Genomic DNA, 26,429 nt, shown 5'->3' on the forward strand with positions numbered 1-26,429 from the left:
ACTAGATAACAAGAACTTCTATAAATTCTTGAGATTGAGAGTACAGATCTCAAAACACCCACTACTAACTGATAATACCTCACTACCCACACTAATCAGGCCCTTACTCAAAGCTGGACACACTGAGTCCAGGGTGTACAAACTCCTCCTACAAACTTACTTAACTCCCAACCAGAACAGCCTACGAAAGTTGCAAGGCCCTCCAAATCAGTCCTAGGGGGACTAATAAACTCTCTATCCCTATGTCAGCATGCCCAAAACATTTATGATCTGATCCTAGATTGTGATCTTGACATCCTTTTTGCTACAGAAATTTGGCTTAGGAAGAGGTGCAGTCCAGATATAGGCCAGGCTCTTCCTCAGGGATACTGCAATACTCTCAAATGCTCAATTTCGAGATCACAGATCTGAATGGGGCAGAAAATGTGGGTTTCTGCCTTCATGTCGAGGGGTCCACCTCTTTCCCTGGGGCCCTGCTCTTTTTCCCACCGGGCCCTCGCACCCAATTTGTAGATTACACTAGGCAACTCCTTAGGCCTGTTAACTCTCAGGTATTCCAATTTCATCCTTCTTGGGGATTTTAATATACACCTAGATTGCAAGAACGCACAAGGAGCTAGAAATTTCTTAAGATACCCTTGAAACCCTGGGACTAGAGCAGTTGGGATGCTCTCCCACACATAATGCAGGACATACCCTGGATGGCATCCTCTCTAATCACGGTTCCCTAAAAATTAATTCCCCAGTACCTATGTCTTGAACAGATCATTGGTTCATCCATTTGGGATAAAACACAAGTATACCAACACTATACTGGGTCGTACCTGTGGCACCCCCAAAACGGTCCGGAAATGTAGCAAAATGATACCCAATCCTGACCTTAATAATAAAGCACTGGACCTTAAACCCAATTTATCATGAGTTCCTATCTGGAACTCGCAACATTTTAACTCCTGGATGTCCCTACTCGGCAATGCTCTGGAAACCCCAGTCATTTAAAAAAAGGAAAAGCCCCAGCACCAAAATCTCATCTATATGGTACACTCAAAAACTGATGGATCTACACCTCCAATGCAGACAGCTTGAACGCAGATGGCGAAGAAATTGTAAATCAGAAAAACGTTCCTAGTTCAAACGGGCCTTAAAAGCCTATCACCTTCAAATTAGACTAGAAAAGAAAGTATACTACACTGAATTACTTGCGTCAATTGACTCCGACCAAAAAAACTATTTTTAAAATTGTGAAATCCTTCACGCACCCTAAATCATTTGAACAAGATATTTCTCCCTCACAGACTCTCTGTAACGCAAAAAGCTGATTTTTTTTTAACAGAAAGTACAAAATATACACATTGACTTTAAGGAGATAGCTCCTCCCAACATAGATATATCATCAGAATCCCAGAACAAGGCACACTATTAGCATTCATTTCAAATGATTGATATGGAACAATCCCGCTAAGCTATCCTTTCTTCCAAGTCGAGATCTCCTTTTGATCCCTACTGCCGAAGGTACTTCATGCCATCATTGACACTGTCAATCCATTCATTAAAAGCATAATTAACTCATCACTTTCATTAGCAGAAGTACCCCCTGATTGAAAAATCGCAGCAGTGAAGCCCCTTCAGAAAAGCAATTATCTAACCCCACTACTCTTTCTAATCTTCGGCCTATCTCCCCATTATCCTGCCTCGGTAAAACAACAGACAAACTAGTCATTAATCAACTGATGATATTCCTAGAAAACACCAATATGCTGTTTCCTACTCAATCAGGTTTTAGGCAACTACACTCTACAGAATCAGCACTTTCGCTTACTTCGGAAACCTCAAACTTGCCCTGGATGAAGGGAAAAATGCAGTACTGATTCTGTTAGTTCTGTCAGCTGCTTTTGACACCATTTCTCATGAGATAATATTATATTGCCTCAAAGCATGCAGTATTTCCCATCTGGCCCTAGACTGGCTCCAATAATTTTTTACAGGCCGTCAAAAAATAGTTTCGCTTGGTCAATATCAGTCAGCCGTAAAACCTCTGCGTACAGGTGACCCGCAGGGTTCTATATTAAGTCCAGTGCTGTTTAACGTCTACATGGCCCCCCTTATAGAACTGATATCCTTATTTAATATTGAAACCACCTCATAAGCTGATGATACTCAGTTGATTTAAGCATTAGACAAAAATTCTGCCAATGCAGAAAACAATTTCCACTATTGTCTCACGGAGGTCATACACTGGATGAAGCTGAACCACTTGAAGTGTAATACGCAAAAGACAGAAATTATGCTCCTAGGCATATCTAATACTTTCAGCCCACCTAACACAGTGGAGGTTGTCAACAACCTTGGGGTGAAATTTGACTCAACTCTAACTTTTTGTCCACAAGCGTCATCAGTAGTGAGGAAGTGTTTTCAGATGATAAAATCCCTAAAAAAGTTTTTGACCTTCTCCCAGTCAGAGCAAGAAAAACTGTTACTGCAGCCCTAATCGCCTCCAGATAAGACTATTTGCAATAGCCTATATATACTGGTGCCAACAAAAGCTCCAAACTGTTCAACATGCAGCAGCCAGCCTGGTGCTCAAAGTGCCGAGTCGCTCTTCAGCTTCTGCAGACTTAAAATCAATGCATTGGCTGCCTATACATAAAAGAGTACTATTTGAGATACTCATTATCACTTTCAGAGCTTTTAGAGCATCAGGACCTAAATATTTAGCAGCTCGATTCACTCCCTATGTTACCTCACGTCCTCTTAGGTTTTCATCAGCAAATCTTCTAAAGCCCACACTGTTCATATGTAAAACAAAGGGTGGGAGATCAGTAACCATTCTTGGAGTAAAAGCATGGAAGACACTCCCCAATTATCTCCGTTTCATTCAATCAGAATCCTGTTTCAGAAAGTCATTGAAAACCTGGATTTTTGGAGCTAAGGACTCTCTCTGTCTCTATCCTATCTACTTAATCTATAATTTGGTGCAGCAGCAGCACCCACCTTAGCTTCCTGTCTGTTTCTGCATAGCTTCAAGATACTCCAGCAGAGTGATAATTGTGCTTTATAAATAATACCTACTACTACTAAATGTATACAATACACTATGAAAATTAACCCGCCCAGGAATTCTCACATGTACTGCTAGGGTTACTTAAATACCCAGCTGAAAACTGAAAATGACCGATGCTTACTAGATCTAATGCTGACCCTTGCTTGCAAACTGATTCTTAATAATTGGAAAAACCTCAACATAGTCTCATTCCAGACGTGGTGAGAATGACTCACCTTTCTCAAAGATGCAGATAGCACCTCATTGCAACTCTCCCCATGGCACCACACAAACCTATGTGAGACTCACTCTGCACAATTTCCTTTACCTTCAAACCTCCTCAAACTCAGAAATACTCCCTCAGAAGATTTAATTCTACATTCCCATTATCTCGAGACACCTAACTACGCCTCAGAAGATTTAATTCTACATTCCCATTATCTAGAGACACCTTCTAACTATGCCTTCTCTCATTGGGCCTCAAGGGAATTATACAACCCTTGCAGTACCTAATATACTCGCATGTTGACAGTTCTCGTCACAGTGCACTTATAACCATGGGAAGATGATATCTGCTATGCTTTAATGAATATGAATACACTGTGTGCACCTTCATATTTTTATGAAGATATTTATATTTTTATGAATATAACTAGGATATATAAATATACCAACAGGACTGCAGATCAGGATCTAGGTGTTAGACCTAGGCACAGTCTATAAAATCCACCCTCCCTTTTTTTTCTGTACCCCATATATATATTTGCCTAAAAATCTAATCACTCAATGTGATAGGCTTATTTAGGATGGATGCATTCTTTTGATTAATTTATTCTGATCACTGTCTTTATGTTGTTGTTGATTGTAATAACACCAATAAAGACTAATTGAACAAAACAAACAAAAAATGACACCTTCGGTACCAGCGTTGGCACCAACTTGCTCAGCCCCTCTGTAGCCTCACACCGGTCACATGTGTGCAAAGTATCAGTTATGGTGCTGACTGTGGAGCAAGTAGTAGGTGTCCTATTTGAATTGATGAGTAAACTGGAAGATGAAACCAGTACAAAACATTGTGAGGAGGTTTATGACCAAGATGACACCTTCTTCCAATTAGCATGATGACTCTGAAGTAGACAAACCACGTTGCTAATTGGCATACAATCTGAGGGAAGAAATATCGATCAAAAGGTATTCTTCTGCCTTCTCACATATCACTCTACTCCACTCCACCTCCCCTAGCATGGAGGGCATGGGCATTGCCTCAGGCATCTACCGCTATCTTTCCAATCATGGGGTAAGCTAGCAGTCAGGTATGCCGGCTACTAATAGGCTTGCCCCTACCTCTGACCCATAAAGCAGCTAAGACCACGTCTCTGAAGATAAGCTCCATAGCTATGGTCCTGTGCACTTTTTTTCTTCCAATCTAACCCATGTCAGCTGCCACTGAGGTAGTTCGAAAGACAACAGTAAGGAAAGTACTCCAAGAGCTCATGAGTACAGCGTAGGACCACGGGCCCGGATTGGTTGAGTGCAGCCTGGAAATTTATAGTGAGGAATAGATGATGGTCCGGAAGGAGCTGGATCCACCATCCAAGGGCTGAAAAAATGTTGTCCTGGGGATATTCATGTAAACAGTCTTTACCAATGTATTTTCATAAGCATAGTACTTTCTGTATACTTAACTGCAGAATAGAGTAGACTCATTCCTGACTGTCATGTATTTATTAAATAAAAAATTACGTTTTCACCTTCACAATGACTGCACTGAACAAAAAAAGTGTTAAGATTTTGAGTATTCAAAAGAACAGAAGCGCATTGCAAATAAAAAAAACTTAAGTATAATACATTGACAAGAATATTTTTTACAGAAACCCACAGATGTTAACTGAAAATGTTTCACAATGAGAGTAAAATATGACAAACTGAGATAGTTAATTGCATGAAGGTTTGAAATGTCCAGTATGCAACGAAATCTGTCCTCCTAAAAGAAAAAATAATACTCTGTGAAGACTCCGGAAACCAGCAAATCTAAAATGGTCCATCAGTGCCTTAATTTGTTTTATCTTCATATTATGTTCATATACACATGTACTTTAACTTCATCTTGTGAAAGCGCGTACGTGACGCCCTCTTCCACCATTTCCACCCAGAAATTTTCCTCTGTTGCCACCGCCTCCACCACTGTTTGCATTTGCCCAGGAGGGCCCAATTCCACCACGACCCCTTGAAGCACGGTCACGAGGATTTGGTCGATATCCTAGTTAAAAAAAAACATAATTAGCACTGAAATGTTCCAACAGCGTAAAAAAAGCCACCAAAATGAAAGCACATTGGTTATGTAAGGATGGGTAAAAAGAGGATTGTCTGATTATACGGGGCTTCTTTATGTGTGTCAGTAAATTACCAGGTGTCGATTAAGAAGCATAGGGGAGTTTAACTTGGGTGTGGCCTTCCTTGAACGGTATGGATTCTTTTCCCATGTACCTCAGTGAGGTAGGTTTCCTGTGCTCTGTTCTGTTACTTTACCACTTTCCATAGTGTGACTAGTTCATCAGCATGCCACTTGTTGGCCTATAAGACCTCCCACTAATGGCCCTAACTCAGGTATGAACAACTGAATCGACCTGCCTTTTCCGCCATCCATGTATTTATATGGCAGCTGATGCCTGGTGTCTGCCTTTTTGCTTTCTACCTCCAGGCGTCCGAAAAAAATACGTCCCCTCTCGCTCCCAGCAAACTCTTCATATCTAGCCTGCCATTTAATTTGTCATTTCCCTGCCTAACTGTGCCTTAACCCCTTCCATCCATATGCCTTGATTATAAATATTGCTCTCCGCCTTTGTCTGAAAGCACCACAGAGACCATGATGTGGAGTACAAGGCTATCAACAGACAACCAACAACCACAATCATCACATGACCTGTAACATACTGTTTACTTGTATGATACAGATTCAATGTTTGAATCAGTTCTAAATTGGAATCAATGTACCTATCGTTTTGCAACTTGTGTTACCGTGCCACATGTACTCCTCTAAAGGTTAATCCAACACTCGAGAGAAATTAGTGGAAATAACATTCCAACAATGGATTTCACTTTGCGGTTGTCTCTAAGACCTGCAGTACTGTTTGCTTTGCCACATTAAGAGCTACATATTACGGATTCTAAAAAAATTCACTATTCTGCATTGCTTGCCGGACACTCCTTCACACGTTTCAATTAGCTTTACTTGGCATAAGACAACACATACATGCATGCAACGCTGCAGAGGTTATGAGGATAGTTACATATACCACCCAAAACTAATAGCACATTCCACTCACCAATAATCACTACATAGCACTTTTGCAGATCCACCTACAATTCACCTTTCGCAAACCGAACATGGTAAAAACAAGCATTTACAATGCAATGGTCTCTGCATTATTAAAGGTAGAGCTATTGGCATTGCTCATGACATTTTTTGTTTTTTAAACCTTAAATAAATGGCATTGTCATTTACAATGCCAATAGGCTAATTGCTCGCAAATGCATGACCTATTGCATTTACACCCACACAGAGCCACACACACAAAGCTACCTACACACAGATACAGAGCCACCCACACACACAGAGCCCCACACACACACACCCACCCACACACAGAGCCCCCCACACACACAGAGCCCCACACACACACAGAGCCCCACACACACACACACCCACCCACACACAGAGCCCCCCACACACACAGAGCCCCCCACACACACAGAGCCCCCCACACACACAGAGCCCCCCACACACACACAGAGCCCCCCACACACAGAGCCCCACACACACAGAGCCCCACACACACACAGTCAATGTGAGAGGACGAAGCCAGGCTGCGCCACGGAAGTACCACCAATGTGAGAGGAGGAATCCAGGCTGCGCCACGGGAGTACCACCGATGTGAGAGGAGGAAGCCAGGCTGCGCCACGGGAGTACCACCGATGTGAGAGGAGGAAGCCAGGCTACGCCACGGGAGTACCACCCATGTGAGAGGAGGTATCCAGGCTGCGCCACGGGGGTACCACCCATGTGAGAGGAGGTATCCAGGCTGCACCACGGGAGTGCCACCAATGTGAGAGGAGGAAGCCAGGCTGCGCCACAGGAGTACCACCAATGTGAGAGGAGGTATCCAGGCTGCGCCACAGAAGTACCACCAATGTGAGAGGAGGAAGCCAGGCTGCGCCACAGGAGTACCACCGATGTGAGAGGAGGAAGCCAGGCTGCGCCACGGGAGTACCACCGATGTGAGAGGAGGAAGCCAGGCTGCGCCACGGGAGTACCACCCATGTGAGAGGAGGTATCCAGGCTGTGCCACAGGAGTACCACCAATGTGAGAGGAGAAAGCCAGGCTGGGCCACGGGAGTACCACCAATGTGAGAGGAGGTATCCAGGCTGCGCTACGGGAGTACCACCAATGTGAGAGGAGGAAGCCAGGCTGCGCCACGGGAGTACCACCAATGTGAGAGGAGGTATCCAGGCTGCGCCACGGGAGTACCACCAATGTGAGAGGAGGAAGCCAGGCTGCGCCACGGGAGTACCACCAATGTGAGTGGAGGAATCCAGGCTGCGCCACGGGAGTATCACCAATGTGAGAGGAGGTATCCAGGCTGCGCCACAGGAGTACCACCAATGTGAGAGGAGGAAGCCAGGCTGGGCCACGGAAGTACCACCAATGTGAGAATAGGAGGTGGCCAGGCTGCGCCACAGGAGTACCTGCAAGGAGGCATAGGAAACAAGGCTGATCGAAAGAGACCCAGATGCTAAGCTGTTTCATCAAACTGAAAGGAAACTAGGCCGTGCCGCAACTGTAACCGGCAGACTCCGAGGCGCCGGGCTGAGAAGCAGCCAGCGCCAGCCCCAGCTGCCAGATTGCGCCACGAGATTACATTGCGATAGGACAGAAGAGCCAGCAGGCCTGGAGATGCCACCGCCAGTCTTGGGGGCACGGATCCCGGAATCTGCAGCAAGTGAGAGACTGCTAAAGCCAGGCTCTACAGCCTGTGACAGCAGGCCATGCAATACAGCCCGCATGACAGGGCAGATCATATTCGAACAATGTCTGGCACAAAAAAACATGGCATCATGGGCAAATAAGTATTCCACCTTGCTGACCACACCTGCAGGCATGCATGCTTCTTGTACAATGCAAACGAAGCCAAAAGGCAGCAGAACAATGGCAGGTAGACGCTAGACCACCGGCGAGCTTCCCAAGAGCGAAGGTGGGCTGCTACTGCACTATTTAATTTGTAGACATGCCTTCTGAGCTTCCAATCCGTGAAAGATCATTGATCCCCAATTAAGGAAACAACAACAGTGGAAGTAAGGAAAATGTGTCTATTTAGTGCAAATAGTTTGTTCAGCACACACAAAGAACGCGAAGCATGATCGTTTTTAATGACAATCGTGGCAAAACAACAATCGCCGAGTGGAGGAAAAATATTATTCGCAAATGCCACTAAAGGGATTAAAGAGGAGGGGCGCATTTCAGAGTCCCTTCCACTAGCATTCCTCATATATCCATCTATTCCTGACTGTCCTATTATATCCTCGGTTTATGTCTCTTTGGCTCTACTCAGATCCTTTCTTTCGTACTCACCGCTTGAAGTGCTCAATGATATTTTCCTCCTGAACACTCTCCGGGAGGTTGCCCACCCAGAGGTGCCTGGTTTCCTGCACCATGCTGGGGGAGGCTCTCGACGCCTGACGATGGTGATTTCTGCCCCAGCCTCTTGGGCTGCCGCCGGGCTCCTATCTTTGCCAGTTGTCGTCTTCTCTTCCACTGGACGCTCGCTCTCCACAGCCTCTCCGCACGCGCGCTCACTCTTGCCAACAGGCGCGCGGCGATTCACCTCGAGACGGCGCCCCTACCCCAAGCTCTCACTGGTTAGAGCGGCAGACTCTGAAGCAGAGCCCGGGACCAGGGTTCAAGTCCCAACGCGTCAGGGTCTTGGGCTCAATGTCCGCGGACTCGATAATTCTCGCCTCAGCGCCTACTCTAATCATGGGTCCCACGCTGCAACTCTGGGCAATAGCTTGCTTAATCTCCACAACGGCCCCAACAACACTGGGATGCCTGGCTTCACCTTGGGGGTGCCCAGGAGGGGCATCTCACAGGGAGAGCCAGGAAGGGTTCCACAGTGTTATACAGCGCCGGGACGCCCCGTTGCTGGAGCAGCTGTGCGCTTTACAAGTATACTACATTTACATTTATATTTCATGCTCCACCACGCACGCGCATAGGGAAACAAGAAAAACGGCACAAACAGGGGGGCAGGGGCAAGACAAGGGATAGTTACCTCCTCGTAGACGCTGCTCTCCTGGTTTTACCAAGCAGCAAAATGGCGACCGCAAAGCTCCGAAAATTTCGGATTAGTGGGCGTGTTTTTTGCGTTCTGAGTGACGGATGACATCACAGGGCGAAAGAACGCAAAAAAACACGCCCCCGAATCCAAAAGAGACGGGGCTTGAACGGAGTGACGCCCCTCTCCTCCAATGGCTGGCCTCCGTTTAGGAAGCCAGCCAATGGAGGAGAGGGGCGTGTTCAAGCCCCCCTAACCTAAAAACATAAAATCTTCGGACTCTGCCCACTGTTAGGTAGTGCGACGGTCCTCAACCTAAAAAGTACCAATACTACTGTGTGCAAAGCGTTGCTCTAAAGCCATACAGATGGCAGAGCATTGCCAACTCAACAATGTTTTTCTCTCACCACACCTACTGAAACCTTAGAACCATTCAGATAATGCAGACAAACATGCCATCGCTCATGCTTCCAATATAACATGTCTTTGTGCAAAACTAACTGCACAGGCCAGTTAATAGAAAAGTGACCACCCAACTCAATGAAAAAACTTCCTTCTCCACACACAACACACCACAGAGATCCTTATCTGGACCACTCATTCCCCTTTTTGCTTACACAACTGTAGCTAAACATATTTAACGAACATACTTCAGCTAACCACACATAAGTAAGGGAACCCAGATCGAAGAAGGGACAGTGCCATACTTTCGCATACATGCTGGTAAACACATTGCACTGCAAGTACATTACTTCTTTTAGCATGGTCTCTCAGACACACAAACACAAAATATGAACCTTATAATTTACCAAATTTACACAAAAGCTGGGTAGAAAAATACAGATGAGGGTAACTGACCGGTATTAATAAATAAAAAAAAGGTTTTATTGAACTGACTTATGGCAGTCATTAAACAGATGAATCCCTTTTTTAAAATAACCTTTCCACTCCTGTAGAGCAAGAACGCTGTCACTTGAGGAAATACATTTTGCATTAAAGGCATGAGCCAACTTAACTGATCTACTTCAATGCATTTATCCTCAAGACGGAGTAGTTTCTGTCCTGTAACTCCAGTTCTGTAGTAGGGGTATCTCTGTCATAGTCATAATCTAGTGAATAGTCCCGCCCATAAGCTGTCAAAACATGCAGACCTGTATAGACACTTAAGAGAGAATTTAAAGACAGATAATGCAGCCTATATCCACAGGCTACACTGTCCAATACTTCAACTAGAAATTCCACCAAAAACCACAACAGCACAGCCTGTCCAGGGTTTTCCACAGAGAAAACCTTGCCTTTAACAGCAAAACTCTCTGGAATGATCGAGAGGAAGGAGTGGACAGACAAGCCCCATAGGCTGCCATTATGTGGCTCAAAACAGGATACTGTGCCTTTAAGAGAACTTTCCAGAAGCCTCACAGTATCCCAGAATGCAGTGCAGGTCCCTTTCACCTTCAGTTCTTTTTGAAGGCGTAACACGCCAGACCTGTAGCATTTCTTACATGAATATCTCTCTCCACCGGGCAGGAGGGCGGGCGCTTATGACTATAACAGAGATACCCCTACTACAGAACTGGAGTTACAGGACAGAAACTACTCCTTCTGTAGTAGGGGATCTCTGTGTATATTTATTTATTTATTTATTTATTGTGATTTATAAAGCGCACTATAACCCAGGGGTCTCTAAGCGCTTTGTTAGGATCAGCTAGACAATAGAAAGGATGCATTAGATTACAATTGGCGGCCACCCCACGCTTGCTGGAAAAGCACAGTTTTTAGTTTCTTGCGGAAGGGCATTAGTTTCTTTTCATTGCGAAGTTCCAGCGGTAATTTATTCCATATAGCTGGCAAAGTATGTGAAAAAGCACGCCCACCCACAGTGGTCAGTCTACAGCGTGGCTGAACCAGATAGATGGAATCAGCAGATCTAAGCACCCTCCCTGGTTTATAGAGGGACAGGCGAGATTTCAAATAGGTGGGTGCCCTGCTATGAAGAGCTTTGTGGACAATGCAGAGCCCTTTGAACATTAGCCTCTGCCTAACTGGCAACCAATGGAGTTCCCGCAGGAGGAGGGATGCCTGGGTACTCCTCGGTTTCTTAAAAATGAGCCTAGCAGCATCATTCATGACCGTCTGCATTCTGTTTAGAAGACCCTGTGGAAGTCCTATATACAGTGAATTGCCATAGTCCAGCCTGGCTAAAATCATTGCAGAGACCGCACTCCTAAGAGTGGAGAAAGAGAGCAGCGGGGAAACTTTCCTGAGTTGACGAAGGAGGCCGACACAGCTGCCCACCACAGCTGTGACTTGCTTTTTCATGGACAGCTTACTGTCCACCTGGATGCCCAGGCTCTTAACCACCTCCGCCGGTTCCGGAGGCATGCCCAACTCCCCGGGCCAGAAACGATCACACCAAGGGTTGCCAGCGATGGTAATCGGCAACACCTCGGTTTTGTCCGGGTTGATTTTTAGGGAGTTGCCGGACATCCAGTTAGCTGTACTTCTCAGAATGTTTTGCAGTCTGGCAAAAGCATTCTGGCTATCCTCCAACTGGATGATGATCTGAGTGTCATCTGCGTAGTTATATACCTGGCAGTCCATTTGATTGAGCATTCGAATCAAAGGCTGTAGATATATGTTGAACAATATGGGTGACAGAGCAGACCCTTGTGGGACTCCGCAAGTGATCGAGGTTGCGGTAGAAAGCATGTCACCTAATTGCACTCTCTGCATCCTCCCTTGAAGGAAGGATGTGAACCATGCCAGTGCTGTGCCCTGAATGCCGAAATCCCTCATCCGCGACAGTAGTTGTTCATGACACACGGTATCAAATGCCGCGGAGAGGTCCAGCAGCACCAGGGCCCCCGGGATTTTCTTGTCTGCTCTGTTCCTAAGCTCATCTACGATTGACAGCATAACCAGCTCCGTGCTGTGATTCGCACGGAAGCCTGCTTGATTCAGCTCTAACAGCGTGTTGCTTTCCAGATGTTCTGAAAGAGTGGTAAGGACATGCTGCTCCAGAACCTTCGCCAGGAATGGTAGCTGGGAAATTGGTCTGAAGTTTTTCAGACATTTTGCGTCTGCCCCCGGTTTTTTTAGCAAGGGAATCAGACGAGCTTCCTTAAAGGAGGAGGGCACTTGACCAGTCTGTAGAGAGAGGTTCAGGAGGCTCAGCACATCTTCCTCTATGCCCGGGAGTGCGAGTTTAAACACTTCAGGTGGGCATGGATCCAACCTTGAGCCAGACTTGACCCGTCCCATGAGAGAAACTAAACTATCCTTTGTAATCAAGGGTAGATTAGAGAGCAAAATTGTGACTGGCATTCTAGCTGGAATATCCACCGGTGGACAGTCAATTTGCGAGGTTGCCGTAATTTCAGTGACCAAATCGATGATTTTGTTGGTAAAGAAGTCCTGGAATTTCTGACAATCCTCCTGACTAAAGTCCGGAGACTGTTCCTTGTTCTTCCTGAGCTCCGTAAGGACTCGGAAGACTTCTTTCTGTGGGTTCGTAGCCGTAGAAATCCTCTCCTCGTAGAACTCGGACTTCCTGGCTATAATCGCTTGCTTATAACTAGCGAGAGCCCGTATGTAGTTGCTCCGAGAATCAGGACTATAATTTTTGCGCCATGTTCTTTCCAGTTTACGTAACCCACGTTTCTGTGCTCTGAGTGAATCGTTATACCACGGGGCCCCTCGTTTCCTATCCGTACGGTTCACCCTACAGATTGGTGCAACTTTGTCTGTGGCCTTCTGGAGTTTATCCACGAGTGCCCCACAAAGGGCCTCTGGGTTATGGGGGCGTTTGTTGGGAAGGGGGTTGGTGCGAAGTAGATGTATCATTTTATCCCCATCAATCTTGTTCCACTTCCTAACTGCCTTCCACCCTCCTTTAGTTGTTGTTCTCTGTCTGTCCACCAATAACTTGCCTCTCACCAAATGGTGGTCGGACCATACGCATGGCTGGGCCGTGGCCATGTCCTGAACAGGAACTGTCGTCCACACCAAGTCCAGGGTGTGTCCCTTGGCATGTGTTGGGCCCCTTACTTGTTGGGCCAGATCTAATGAGGTTAACGCCTCCTCGATCTGTAACGCCTGACCATCTTTTGGGACCTTCTCCCAATGGTAGATGAGGTCACCCATTATCACTACCTTATCATATCTTGAACGGATGTCCTGGGCCAGTCTTATGAACAAGTCAGGGAATTCAGGCGAGGTCCACGGAGGGCGATAGACTAACAGGATCACCAGACAGTCAGTCCCTAATTACAACTTGACACCCATCACTTCCGCAACCCGCTAAGTTTTCCGTCAAGAACCTTTCGACCAATAGACGTGAGTTATAAAGGAGGGCAACACCTCCCCCCCTCTTAGCTCCTGTTCTATTATAGAAAAGTGCCGAAAAGTCGGATGGTAAGGAGGCGACGAGATCCGGCGTAGAGGAGTCCTCTAACCATGTCTCGGTAAGTCCCAAAAGGTCTAATTCTCCTTCTTCTAGAAGGGTAAACACCTCTAAATTATGTCGTTGCAGGGAGCGTGTATTGAGTAGGCCATAGCGTAAGCTTCGGGCCTGACCCATAACCTTCCGACCAGACTGGAGAGTAGGGGCAGTAAGGAGTCTCTCCCGCACAAGAATGGCAGCACATTCTGGGCTAATAGCAATATTTCTGGAGTCCAGAGACTCCAGCTCACCTCTAGTATATACAATGCGAGAACCAGGGGTCGTGGCCCCGGGTCCCGTCTGGTCACTGATGGGCACAGATGGGCTTGCCTCTGGCGAGCCTCCGGCGCGCCCATGCTGCGCGCATACGCTGCGCGCCTGCATGAAGGCAGGATTAAGTAGCCTCGAGCGTGCAAGGTGGCCAGGCAGCAACTAGGCTGTCAACCACAATGGCGTCCCAAAGCGGCACTTCCTCCCCCAAGATGGCTCCCGCCCCGAGAAAGCAGCTAAAGACCCGCTCAACAGCGGTGTAGTCTCCGATTAGAGTGCAGGTATGTCCTAACTCAAACCCCAGCAAAAAACGGGACCCTCCGAGTAATTTTTAAAAAAAGTTAAAATTAATTAATTATTTCCGCGTTAAAAAGCGCTGTGCTCGCGCTAGTTAGCAGCATGCAAATTCAGTCAGTAGCAGCCTCAATATCGCGGCGCTTACCTAGCAGGGAGAAGCCCTGAGCTTCTCAGCTTAAGTAGCCTCGAGCGTGCAAGGTGGCCAGGCAGCAACTAGGCTGTCAACCACAATGGCGTCCCAAAGCGGCACTTCCTCCCCCAAGATGGCTCCCGCCCCGAGAAAGCAGCTAAAGACCCGCTCAACAGCGGTGTAGTCTCCGATTAGAGTGCAGGTATGTCCTAACTCAAACCCCAGCAAAAAACGGGACCCTCCGAGTAATTTTAAACAAAAGTTAAAATTAATTAATTAATTCCGCGTTAAAAAGCGCTGTGCTTGCGCTAGTTAGCAGCATGCAAATTCAGTCAGTAGCAGCCTCAATATCGTAGCGCTTACCTAGCAGGTAGTCATAATCTAGTGAATAGAATGGCAAGCCCATCCCCACACCAAAGCGGCGGTGGAGAACCGAGAAATAACACCACTACTGTGCGAACCGATTTCGCAGCGAAGCCTGCCCAACCTGAGCATCTGTCCTGGCATCAGTGTCCAGACAGTAATGCTTAGCAAAGGTATGGACCGACTTCCAAGTGGCGGCCTTGCAGATTTCTGCAATCGGAACATTAAGTAGCAAAGCAGTCGTGGCAGCTTTGCCCCTGGTGGAATGAGCCTTAGGTTTACCTCCTAAGGTCGTATTAGCCTTTTGGTAACACAATTGTATACAGGACACAATCCACCTAGAGATGGACTGTTTCGAGGTAGCAAGACCGGTCCTGACTGATCCATAATTGACAAACAATTAATCTGAACCACGAATATCTCTGGTTTTATCCAGATAAAATTCCAACACCCTCCTAACATCCAGGGAATGTAGGGACCTTTCCGCTGGAGATGCAGGATTCTGAACAAACGTAGGCAAAGTTATTGTCTGGTTGACATGAAAACCAGAAATAACCTTTGGAAGAAATTTAGGGTGAGTATGCGTAACAACCTTAGCAGCATGAAATACAGTATAAGGTTCTTGGCAACACAACGCCTGAATATCACTCCCCCTGCGGGCCGATGTGATGGCCACGAGGAACGCCGCCTTCCAGGACAGGTGCTGCAACGAAGCCTTATGAATAGGTTCAAAAGGCTCCTTCATCAATCTGGACAGCACCACATTCAATTCCCATGTAGGCGAAGGAATCCAGACAGGAGGGAATGCTTTCTTCCAGCCTTCCAAAAAGTCTTTGATCACAGGGATCTGGAAGAAGGAAGTCTGAAGGGCATTTCCTGTAGGCAGTCAGCGCAGCAAGATGAACCGTAATGGATTGGACATTAAGGCCCGACTGCGCCAGGTGTAGAAGATACGGAAGGATGACATCTTCCTTACACGTCATCAGGTCATGGTCCTTGGACTTGCACCAGATGCAAAACCTCTTCCACTTGTAAGCATAAGAAGTCCTAGTGGAAGGATGCTTGGCCTCCTTCAGTATGTCCATACAAACTTCTGGTAGATTCAAATGGCCATATTACACTATCACAGGAGCCATGCAGCCAAACTCAAAGACGAGAGGTTGGGGTGCAACATCGGCCCCCTGAACTTTGTGAGAAGGTCCGGCCTGCAAGGCCGCCGTATGTGAGGACGGAGAGACCGGTGAAGCAGGTCCGTGAACCACCACTGTCTGGGCCATTCCGGGGCAATCAGGATCATCCGCGCCCTGTACTGGGACAGCTTGATGAACACCGCCGGAATCAAGGGAAAGGGTGGCAAAGCGTACAGAAAGCTGTTCGACCAGTTAATCCAGAACGCATTCCCCAGCTTCCCCTCAGGCAGTACCTGGAGGCGAAGTCTCGGCATTTGCCGAAGACTTCTCCTAGTACTTCGTCGTTTATGACCCATTCGTGGTTTTCCTGAATCAGTCTGCTCAGCACGTCTGCCTGAACATTCTGCACACCTGGCAGATGGGTAGCCGTTAGCGTCAGTCCTCTGGATAAAAACCAGCGCCAGATCGCCCGCGCCTCCTGCGACAGAGTGCGCGATCTCGAACCCCCCTGCATGTTGAGGTAATACATTGTGGTCATATTGTCCGTCTGTACAAGCAGAGAGTTGGTCTGGAAGGACGGAAGAAACGCCTTCAGTGCCAAGTGAACAGCTCTGAGTTCCCGGAAAATGATGTGATACGTGGACTCCATCGGGGACCACGTTCCTTGTATCTGCAAGTCTCCGGAAAGCGCCCCCCAGCCGTGGGGAGACGCATCCGTCACGACAGTCTGTGTGGAAAAGTCCTTGTGAAAGGGAACCCCTCATTAGGAGATTCTCCGCTGAACACTACCACTTCAGAGACTGAAGAGCACGCAGAGACAGTCGTATCTTGTCGCCCAAAGATCCTTTCCTCTAACCCCACTGATCCTCCAAGCACTCCTGCAAAGGTCTCATGAGCAGCCGAGCGTGTGGCGTGAGGAATATACAAGAGGCCATCGACCCCAGTAGAGAAGACACCGTCTTCACTGTTGTAGATGGGGCGGTCACAAGAGCCTGAGCCTTCCTAAGGAGAGATAATCGTCTCTCCTCCGAAGGAGACACGCTTGCTGACAGCGTATTGACGGAGGCTCCCAAGTACTGTATGCACTGGACCGGAATCGGGACAGACTTGGACATGTTGATGTGCAACCCCAGCTCGTTCAAGAGAACGCACGTCCTCTGGAAGTGTGCCTGAGCTTCAGAGAAGGAGGAGGCCTTGATCAACCAATCGTCCAGGTACGGATAGAGAAACCACCTCGTTTTTCCTCAGGCGTGCAGCTACCACTGCCATGCACTTCGAGAATGGTCTGGGCGCAGACTTCAGCCCGACTAGCAGTACTGTGTACTGATAATGATGGGCGCCGACTTGAAATCGCAGGAACTTCCTGTGTTTGTGTGCAATGAGCACATGGGAGCATGCACAATACCTGGGGGTCGGCAGGAGAGAAAACTCCGCTCCGACACCGATGCTTAGATCCGAAACTATCAGGCCCGTTAGACCACCTCTTGTAAGGCTTTCCTCCTGTCTCTCGGAAGGGGAACCACAAATCGGTGAAGAAAACACCCCCACAGAGGGATCTCACAACAACGGTCCAGCAACAGCGGGCCACAGCACGAGGTCTACATGCTGCCACCCCTGCGACCAAGTCAGGAGCACGGTCGGAGCCAGAACCTCCTGTCAGGTGGTAGTGGACGAAAGTTAAGTCCCGCCAACCAGTAAAGAGTCGGAGAGAGACTCCACGTACTCATGGAAGACGCATCCCTGGCATCAAGGCACGGAGGTTCGCAGACTGAGGGGCCAAAGGCCCCTGGGGCGGTGGGCGGGAGAGGGAACCGAGAGGATTCTGAAACATCCATGGTGGTCTCACCAGTGGTGGTTGAGCAGGAGGCGACCTAGCAGACGTGCAGGTATGCAAGTACTCAAAACTAAGCAAAAGGGCCAACGTCCCTCGCTTACACGTGGTGAGGAACCACAAACTCCCCATCAGAAGGGTTCCTCGACGCTGATCAACTGCTCTGCGTCGTGAGTGGAAGGTGCCGGGAACACAAAGTCCCCTCCTACGAAGAGAGGCGCACCAAGGAGCGAGGCCTGGAGCAAGACCCAGGCGTCAAGAGCCGGCAGTATTCTGCGGCTGTAACCCATGACGTCGACCTCACTACGACGTCACCATCACTAAGACAGTGACTGTCTCTACGACAACCAACACTCAGACGTTAAAATGTCACTACAGTGTCAAACACGGAGACGCCGAGCCATCCCTAACGGTGACGTCCGGACCCAACGGAAGAGAGCAGAGCCAAAGCGACCAATGCCCCAAAAGGAGCATCACTGCTCCATGACGTCGAGCCTCACCGCTCCATGACGTCGAGCCTCACCGTCCCATGACGTCGAGCATCACTGCCCCATGACGTCGAGCATCCCTGCCCCATGAGGTCGAGCATCCCTGCTCCATGACGTCGAGCATCACCGCTCCATGACCTCGAGCATCACCGCTCCATGACCTCGAGCATCACCGCTCCATGACGTCGAGCATCACCGCTCCATGACGTCGAGCATCACTGCTCCATGACGTCGAGCATCACTGCTCCATGACGTCGAGCATCACTGCTCCATGACGTCGAGCATCACTGCTCCATGACGTCGAGCATCACTGCTCCATGACGTCGAGCATCACTGCTCCATGACGTCGAGGCACCCCATGACGTCGAGGCACCCCATGACGTCGAGGCACCCCATGACGTCGAGGCACTCCATGACGTCGAGGCACTCCATGACGTCGAGGCACTCCATGACGTCGAGGCACTCCATGACGTCGAGGCACTCCATGACGTCGAGGCACTCCATGACGTCGAGGCACTCCATGACGTCGAGGCACTCCATGACGTCGAGGCACTCCATGACGTCGAGGCACTCCATGACGTCGACGTCGAGGCACTCCATGACGTCGAGGCACTCCATGACGTCGACGCCGAGGCACTCCATGACGTCGACGTCGAGGCACTTAATGACGTCGACGTCGAGGCACTCCATGACGTCGACGTACCCCATGACGTCGAGGCACTCCATGACGCCGAGGCACTCCATGACGTCGACGTCGAGGCACTTAATGACGTCGACGTCGAGGCACTCCATGACGTCGACGTACCCCATGACGTCGAGGCACTCCATGACGTCGAGGCACTCCATGACGTCGAGGCACTTCATGACGTCGAGGCACTCCATGACGTCAACGTCAAGGCACTCCATGACGTCAACGTCAAGGCACTCCATGACGTCAACGTCAAGGCACTCCATGACGTCAACGTCAAGGCACTCCATGACGTCAACGTCAAGGCACTCCATGACGTCAACGTCGAGGCACTCCATGACGTCAACGTCGAGGCACTCCATGACGTCAAGGCACTCCATGATGTCGACGTCGAGGCACTCCATGACGTCGAGGCACCCCACGACGTCGAGGCCCTCCATGACGGCCCCGACGCAGACCGGAACCGCGTCATAGCTCAGACGTGCCCTTACCGGAGATAACCCCAGAGATCACAGCATGGGACTCGGTAGAGGACCTACCCTCTCCTCACCCAGAGGCTGAAGATGCCTTCAAACTCCTCTGTTTGAAACCTTGAAGCCGAAGCCCCCTAGAAAAGAAGGTACAGAGAAGACAGGTGTCAAAAGACACAGGCAAGCACAGAGTACAAACCCTGTGAGCTTCAGCTTTGGCCTTCAGTTCAGCTGCAGACAAAGCACTTGTCAGACTAGAAATAGTCTAAAGACAAGAAGACTGCAGAAATTCTGCCAAAAAAACACAGCAGAATGCAGATAAAGGCCAAAGACGTCGAGTGAAGCAACAAAAATCCAAAAATATCACAAAAATTGTATAGAAAAAACTCCAAAAAAGAAGAGCTAATGCGCCAGGGTCCTGCTAGCAGGAGCCGGAAAAAAGAACTGAAGGTGAAAGGGACCTGCACTGCATTCTTGGATACTGTGAGGCTTCTGGAAAGTTCTCTTAAAGGCACAGTATCCTGTTTTGAGCCACATTATGGCAGCCAATGGGGCTTGTCTGTCCACTCCTTCCTCTCTATCATTCCAGAGGGTTTTGCTGTTAAAGGCAAGGTTTTCTCTGTGGAAAACCCTGGACAGGCTGTGCTGTTGTGGTTTTTGGTGGAATTTCTAGTGGAAGTATTGGACAGTGTAGCCTGTGGATATAGGCTGCATTATCTGTCTTTAAATTCTCTCTTAAGTGTCTATGCAGGTCTGCATGTTTTGACAGCTTAAGAGATTATTTTTGATTGCTCCAGGGTCCGCGCACATGGGGATGGACTATTCACTAGATTATGACTATACACAGAGATCCCCTACTACAGAATCACCATAATCTTAAAAATATACTTCCAATTCATTGTACAAAGCTACGAACTGATTTATATGCTTTACATGAAGGCCCTCTTAATACTACAATCTAGCTTGAGACACCTATTGACAAACCTACTTGACGTGTGTGTGTAGTACCCAATTCGTACAGTGAAAAAGTGGTTTGGTATTACATTGTTCCACTAACAAATGCAAATGTACAAATTCAAGAAAAGGGAGGTAGAACACAGTTTTTCATTGGAATGAATATACCCACCGACTACGTGCTGAACTGATGAGTGGGAGTAACATAGAAAAGGAGATCGGTAAGTTGCGGCTGCCAAGGTTCCTTCCTATAAAGCACTTTGTGTCATGTAGCTCCGGAATAAGGTTTCAAACTTGGCAACTAGTAAAATGCCACAAATAAGAAATTGTGCATATAATAAGAAAGGGCAGTTCTTTGGTGTGGCCAGTCAGAACCCTCCTAAAATCAGCTACTATTTTCCAGTAGAGAAAAATTTGTGACAAACAGGAAGGATTTTTCTGAGCTTAGGTAATGATAATTAGCAGTTTTTGGTCACACAGCAATAGTTCCATAATTCAGGCATTCAGTTGCAACCCTTATAGTCTCGCTCTCTATGGTTAATGCCTTGTCTCACATTAACGCAGTGTCGGCCTGATGTATGACCTATGATTCCTCCAATAAACAGGTAATGTAAAGTAAGGCCCGAATTACTGAGTAGTAGTAGTAGTTGTTGTTTGAAACTCCTATACATTTACATGCTTTGCAATTTTCCACCATCTATTTGTTGGGTCTGCAAAGGTTATTAATGGAATAAAATGTTTATTTATGGCGTCAATCAAAGGTGAGGCAGTACCTCCTCAGAGATGTAGACGAAAAATCCTCAACCCTCTTGTACATGGCTACCATCTTTGTAATTTTGTATCTGTTGTGTGGGAAACATTCAGATTCTGCTGTTTTTTTTAAACTTCCTCTAATGCTGAACTACTCTTCTTTTTTTAACCAGAGGATGCAGGAGGCCACCTGTGAATCTAGATGTTTCAAGCTTGTGGGTCAAGTAACTAGTTTCATTTGCAACGTGATCCTACTTTAGGTTCACATGCTATAAACTCATACACTAGTCCGCTTTATGTTGTAAGGTGGGAATTCTGAGAAGTAGCACAGATGCTTTAATACAGTCAAACACGTACCTTCTTCTTGGCTTGCACATTCACACAGTAGCGTTTAGAAAATATGACACAGAGGTATGGGACCTCATCCGCACACACACGCACCTGACATCGCCTTCCTCACGGAAACATGGTTCAGCCCGCCATCCACCCCAGACATTGCCAATGCCATCCAAGCAGGGTAAAAGATCCTGCACCAAGACAAAACCTCAAAACCCAGAGGAGACATCGCTGTAATCAAAAAAGAGAACATAAAGCGCAACGCCACCAATGATCCAGATACCCCCTTCAACGAGCACCTCCACTTCAAGATACAAATGGACAGCAAGCCAGCCACCAAGAGAATCCTCGCCTACTGACCACTGTGCTCACAAACGAATTTCAGGAACTTCATTACTGGGCCTATCACCCCGCCGCCCTCAGCTCCAAAAATGTTGTTTTCCTCAGCGACCTCAACTTCCATCTGGACAACACCACCGAACTTCTGGACAGCCTCCTCAACTTCAACCTCACACAGCTTGTGACTGGAACCAAGGACACAGATAGCTAAAGTCAGCCACACTCTCCCGCACACCTCGATGGACCACTTCATCATCAGTTTCAACATCTTCACCCCCCTCAACCCCCACTCCGACAGTGACACCATCTCCCAGAATGGCAACTGGAAAAACATCACCCAACAAGCATGGATCAATTGCTTCAATCTACACCATCCCACTCTCTCCGAAGCTCCCACAAGAAACACCCAGTGCCTCAAAGAATGGCTCACCACCAGACCCAACAGCCTTGTTCCTCTCAAGGCCAACAAACCCAGGAAAACACAAAAACTTGCAAACTGGTACACAGACACCCTCATGAACTCCAAGAGACACTGTAGATAGCTGGAACGAAATGGTGACCTTCTCAAAAGCCCACAGACATGAGCAGCTATAGGAACACTCTCCGATCCTACCACTGTGAGCTGACAGAGGCCAAGAAGAGGGCCTTATCCCAGAGAATCAAAGCCAGAAACAACAAACCTAAAGAACTCTTCACGATTGTCAAAGAATTCACCTACCCCGCAGCCACATACAACTCTATCATTCCATTGCAGGACCTCTGCAATCAAATCTCAGACTTCTTCCACAACAAAATCTCCAACATTTACAACAACCTGGATTTTCCACCTCCTCCCTCATTTCCTCACTGCAAGAGCAACAAATCTCTCCAACCTCTCCAATTAACCACGGAAGAAACCACTACAATCATGGAGTCCACCCACTCAGGTGCCCCCACGGATCCATGCCCACATCACCTTTTAAACTCTGGCAGCACCACGTAAGCTTGGTACTACAGTCCATCATCATCACACCCTTCACCATATTCGCAGAAGCCTGGAAACACACAGATGTCACACCTCTCCTCAAGACACCATCCGCCGACCCGGAAGTCTTCAGCAATTATCAACCCATCTCTCTGCTTCCCTTCCCCAGAAAAAAACTTGGACAAAGACATCAACAGTCAAGCTTTCCAGCTACATCAAACAACACAAACTCCTTGACAACTCACAATCAAGATTTTGGAGCAACCTCAGCAGTGAGATAGCCCTCGTAGCTGCAACAATGACATTCACACCATCATGGATCGAGGACACTATGCAGTCCTAATTCTGCTCGACCTCTCCGCCGCTATCGTCATGGTTTCCCACCACACACTCATCACCAGACTTCGTGACAAACAAGTTACTTACATCTACCTGGTAGATACTCTATTTAGCTGCAGATACCTTACTTTTGAATTACCCAGGCATTAGGCTGGATCCTGAATCTTTTGTTCGCGCCATCAGGTGGCTTGATACAGCTCTGTGTGACGATGTCATGTTGTTTGCGTCGTGATGTCAGTCACCTATATAGGCACCACCCAGGCGTGCAGACGGCAATACTTTCAGTTCTTTCCACCCCAAAAGCGCAGTGCCACAAAGTAACTGACGCAAACGTGTGCAAAACTAGGGCTTTGAAAAGGGGAGTAACCCTAGTAATAATGCAGTATTAAAAATAAGTAACTTGTTTATCTGGTAGAGACTTCTACCTGCAGATTCCTTACCTTTGAATTAGATATCCAAGCCATACTCTCCCGATGATGGGTTGCGGACCAATAACTCACACTAGGAAGTACTCCAGGACCAAACATGCAAAATGCCCGTCCCTGTGGACCTGAGTGTCCAGGCAGTAGCGCTTGGTAAACGTGTGCAAAGATGCCCATGTTGCTGCCTGACAGATGTCCAGGACTGGGACAGTCCGAACCAAGTGTAGAAGAAAACACCCCTAGGTAACAAATGGTGAATATTATAACAAGATCTACTCCAGCACAAACATGATATTACAAACTCAGTGTACACTAGATTTCATTAAACTTCATTTTACGGCGTTCCTGTTAATTTTCACATTATAGATGTATCAAAACATCTGTTTACTTTGCAATTTAGTACATTTGTAAATGTTAGCCCATGTCGTAATGTTACTGTTTAGTTTTCTATGTTTGTGGAATTATTTATCCATTTTCTATGATACCTTTAAATTATATTGCACTAATAAAATGAAGTTTCAATGAAATCTTGTGTACACTGAGGTCGTAATACCATTTGCTGTCTAGGGGTGTTTTCTTCTACAATTGTATTTTCCTTGCCCTAGGAACTGTTAGCAGTGGCAAGGGGTCCTTTATTTTCACATTAAAACACCCCGAACCAAGGCCTTTCCCCTGGTGGAATGGGTCCTTAATCCCTGAGGGGGCTGCTTCTTAGCCAGGGCATAGCAGATCTTAATGCAGAGAATGATCCAGCAAGAAATGGTCCTTTTCTGCACTTTCTGTCCCTTCTTAGCTCCTACGTACCCCACAAAGAATTGGTCATCCACTTGGAACTCTTTTGTGCGGTCGAAGTAGAACAACAATGCTCTTTTTGGGTCCAGACGGTGGACACGCTCCTCTTCCTTAGAGGGATGTGGGGGTGCAAAGAAGGTGGGCAGCGGGATCGACTGACCCTGATGAAATGGGGTCACCACTTTCAGCAAGTATGAAGCACGGGTGCGAAGCACCACTTTATGTGGAAATTACATCACGTACAAGATAGCACCAGCAAGTCACTCACCCTCGGGCTGATGTTATTGCCACTAGAAAGGCTGTCTTGATGGTAAGCAGCTGGAGGGGACAGCTGTGTAAAGGCTCGGAGGGAGCACTCATAAGAACCAAATTAAGAACCCGCTGTGGCATAACAAAGCGTGTGGGCGGAAACAAGTGAGCCAGCCCCTTCAAAAACCTATGTACAATTGGAGATCTAAAGAGAGAGGGTTGGTCTGGCAACAGCAAAAAAGCGGATAGAGCTGAAAGATAACCCTTAAAAGTAGCCAAAGCAGAGCCATGCTGGGCAAGGGTTAGAATGAATAGAAGAACAGTGGAAAGAGAAGCAAAAAGAGGGACAATAGACTGTACAGTATAATATAAACTTCTGCCAACGGGAGGCTTATACAGTCTTAGTGAAGGGCACCTGGCCGCCAAAATAATGTTGCTTACTTCAGGAGGAAGGTCAAAAGCCATCAAATGCTGCTGCTCAATCTCCACGCAAGGAGGCGAAGTGTTGACAGGTTCGGTGGAGGACCCTCCCCTGCTGTGGAGACAGAAGATCCTCCCGAATGGGCAGCATGATCGGCGGATCGATACCAGTTTCAGAAGCTCTGGATACCAGTCCAGAGCAACAAGAATGACTTGGGCCTGGTCATTCCTGATCTTCTTCAGAACCCTGGGCAGGAGTGGTATGGGTGGAAAGGCCTGTGCGCCACTCGCGACGAAAGGCGCCACCGAGCGATACCCGCCTTGGAGACTCCAGAGCACAGTATTACAGACACTGTGCATTCTCTTCGGAGGCGAACAACTTGCGCCACTTCCTACTGGAGACGCCATTTATGATCTGCTGGACATCAATGGCAAAGCTCGTCTGCCCTGGCATTCAGAGAACCTGCTAGGCGTTGACCCATCAGGGTTATACCCTGTTATTCCTGCCATGTCGAGACACGCAGGGCCTCTCGACAAAGGGTCCACAACCCCACCCTGCCCAGCTTTTTGCAGTACCACATGGCGGTGGTGTTGTCTGTGAACACCTGCAGTAACTTCCCCTTGACAGAGGGAAGAAATGCCTTCAATGCCAACCGAATTTCTCGAAGCTCCAACAAATTGATATGGAGCCCTTTCCCCTCATCTTCACCTCTCCCAGATGGCTGTCCCATCCCAGAGGTGAGGCATCTGTCACAATTGAGAGATCTGGTTGGAGAAAGAAGGTGTCTGCTATGGCGGTTCGTCAACTACCACTGCAGATCTTTCGAAGTTCCTTCCGAGATATAGACCAAGTCAGTGAGATTTCCCCGATGCTGCGCCCACTGGAACTTCAGGTTCCACTGCAGAGCCTACATAAGCCACCTGGAATGCTTTACCAAAAGGATACAGGAGGCAATGAGGCCCAACAGCCTCAGAGACAGTCTCACAGAAATACGGAATAGAGTCTGAAACAACAGAATCATAACTTGAATACCCTGGGCTCTCTGCTTGGGAGGATAAGCCAGATACTGCATGTTGTCCAGAATAGCCAGATGAAACAGAGACAACAGCCTGGGGCGAGGACACCTTCAGCAGCCAGTCATCGAAGTAGGGGAAGACTGACGAGCCTAACCTGTGCAGATGAGCTTTGACCACCGCCATTAGCTTGGTGAACACCTGAGGGGCACTGGTAGGGCCGAAGGGGGGCACGGTAAACTGAAAGCGCTCATGGCCTACCTTGAACCGCAGGTAACGCCTGTGGCCCGGCAGGAAGTGGATGTGAAAATACGCATCCTGTAGGTCCAATACTGCCATCCAGTCTTCTTGGTCTAGGGCAGCCAAGAC

The 26,429-nt window shown here is 47.8% G+C and overlaps 1 protein-coding gene across 2 annotated transcripts in view; it reads right to left on the reverse strand.

Moving 5' to 3' along the window:
* Positions 1 to 4,750: 4,750 nt before the first annotated feature.
* VIRMA (vir like m6A methyltransferase associated) overlaps positions 4,751 to 26,429 on the reverse strand; it is an 811,754-nt gene continuing 790,075 nt past the window's right edge. For both annotated transcript variants that reach the window (XM_086966010.1, XM_086966009.1), the window contains one exon: positions 4,751 to 5,300. In XM_086966010.1, the coding sequence (XP_086822136.1) occupies positions 5,143 to 5,300 (158 nt within the window). In that variant the 3' untranslated portion in view covers positions 4,751 to 5,142. The remainder of the gene's footprint in view (positions 5,301 to 26,429) is intronic.

Source organism: Lissotriton vulgaris, chromosome 4_1 (genome assembly GCF_964263255.1).
Source record: "Lissotriton vulgaris chromosome 4_1, aLisVul1.2, whole genome shotgun sequence".
NCBI lineage: Eukaryota > Metazoa > Chordata > Amphibia > Caudata > Salamandridae > Lissotriton > Lissotriton vulgaris.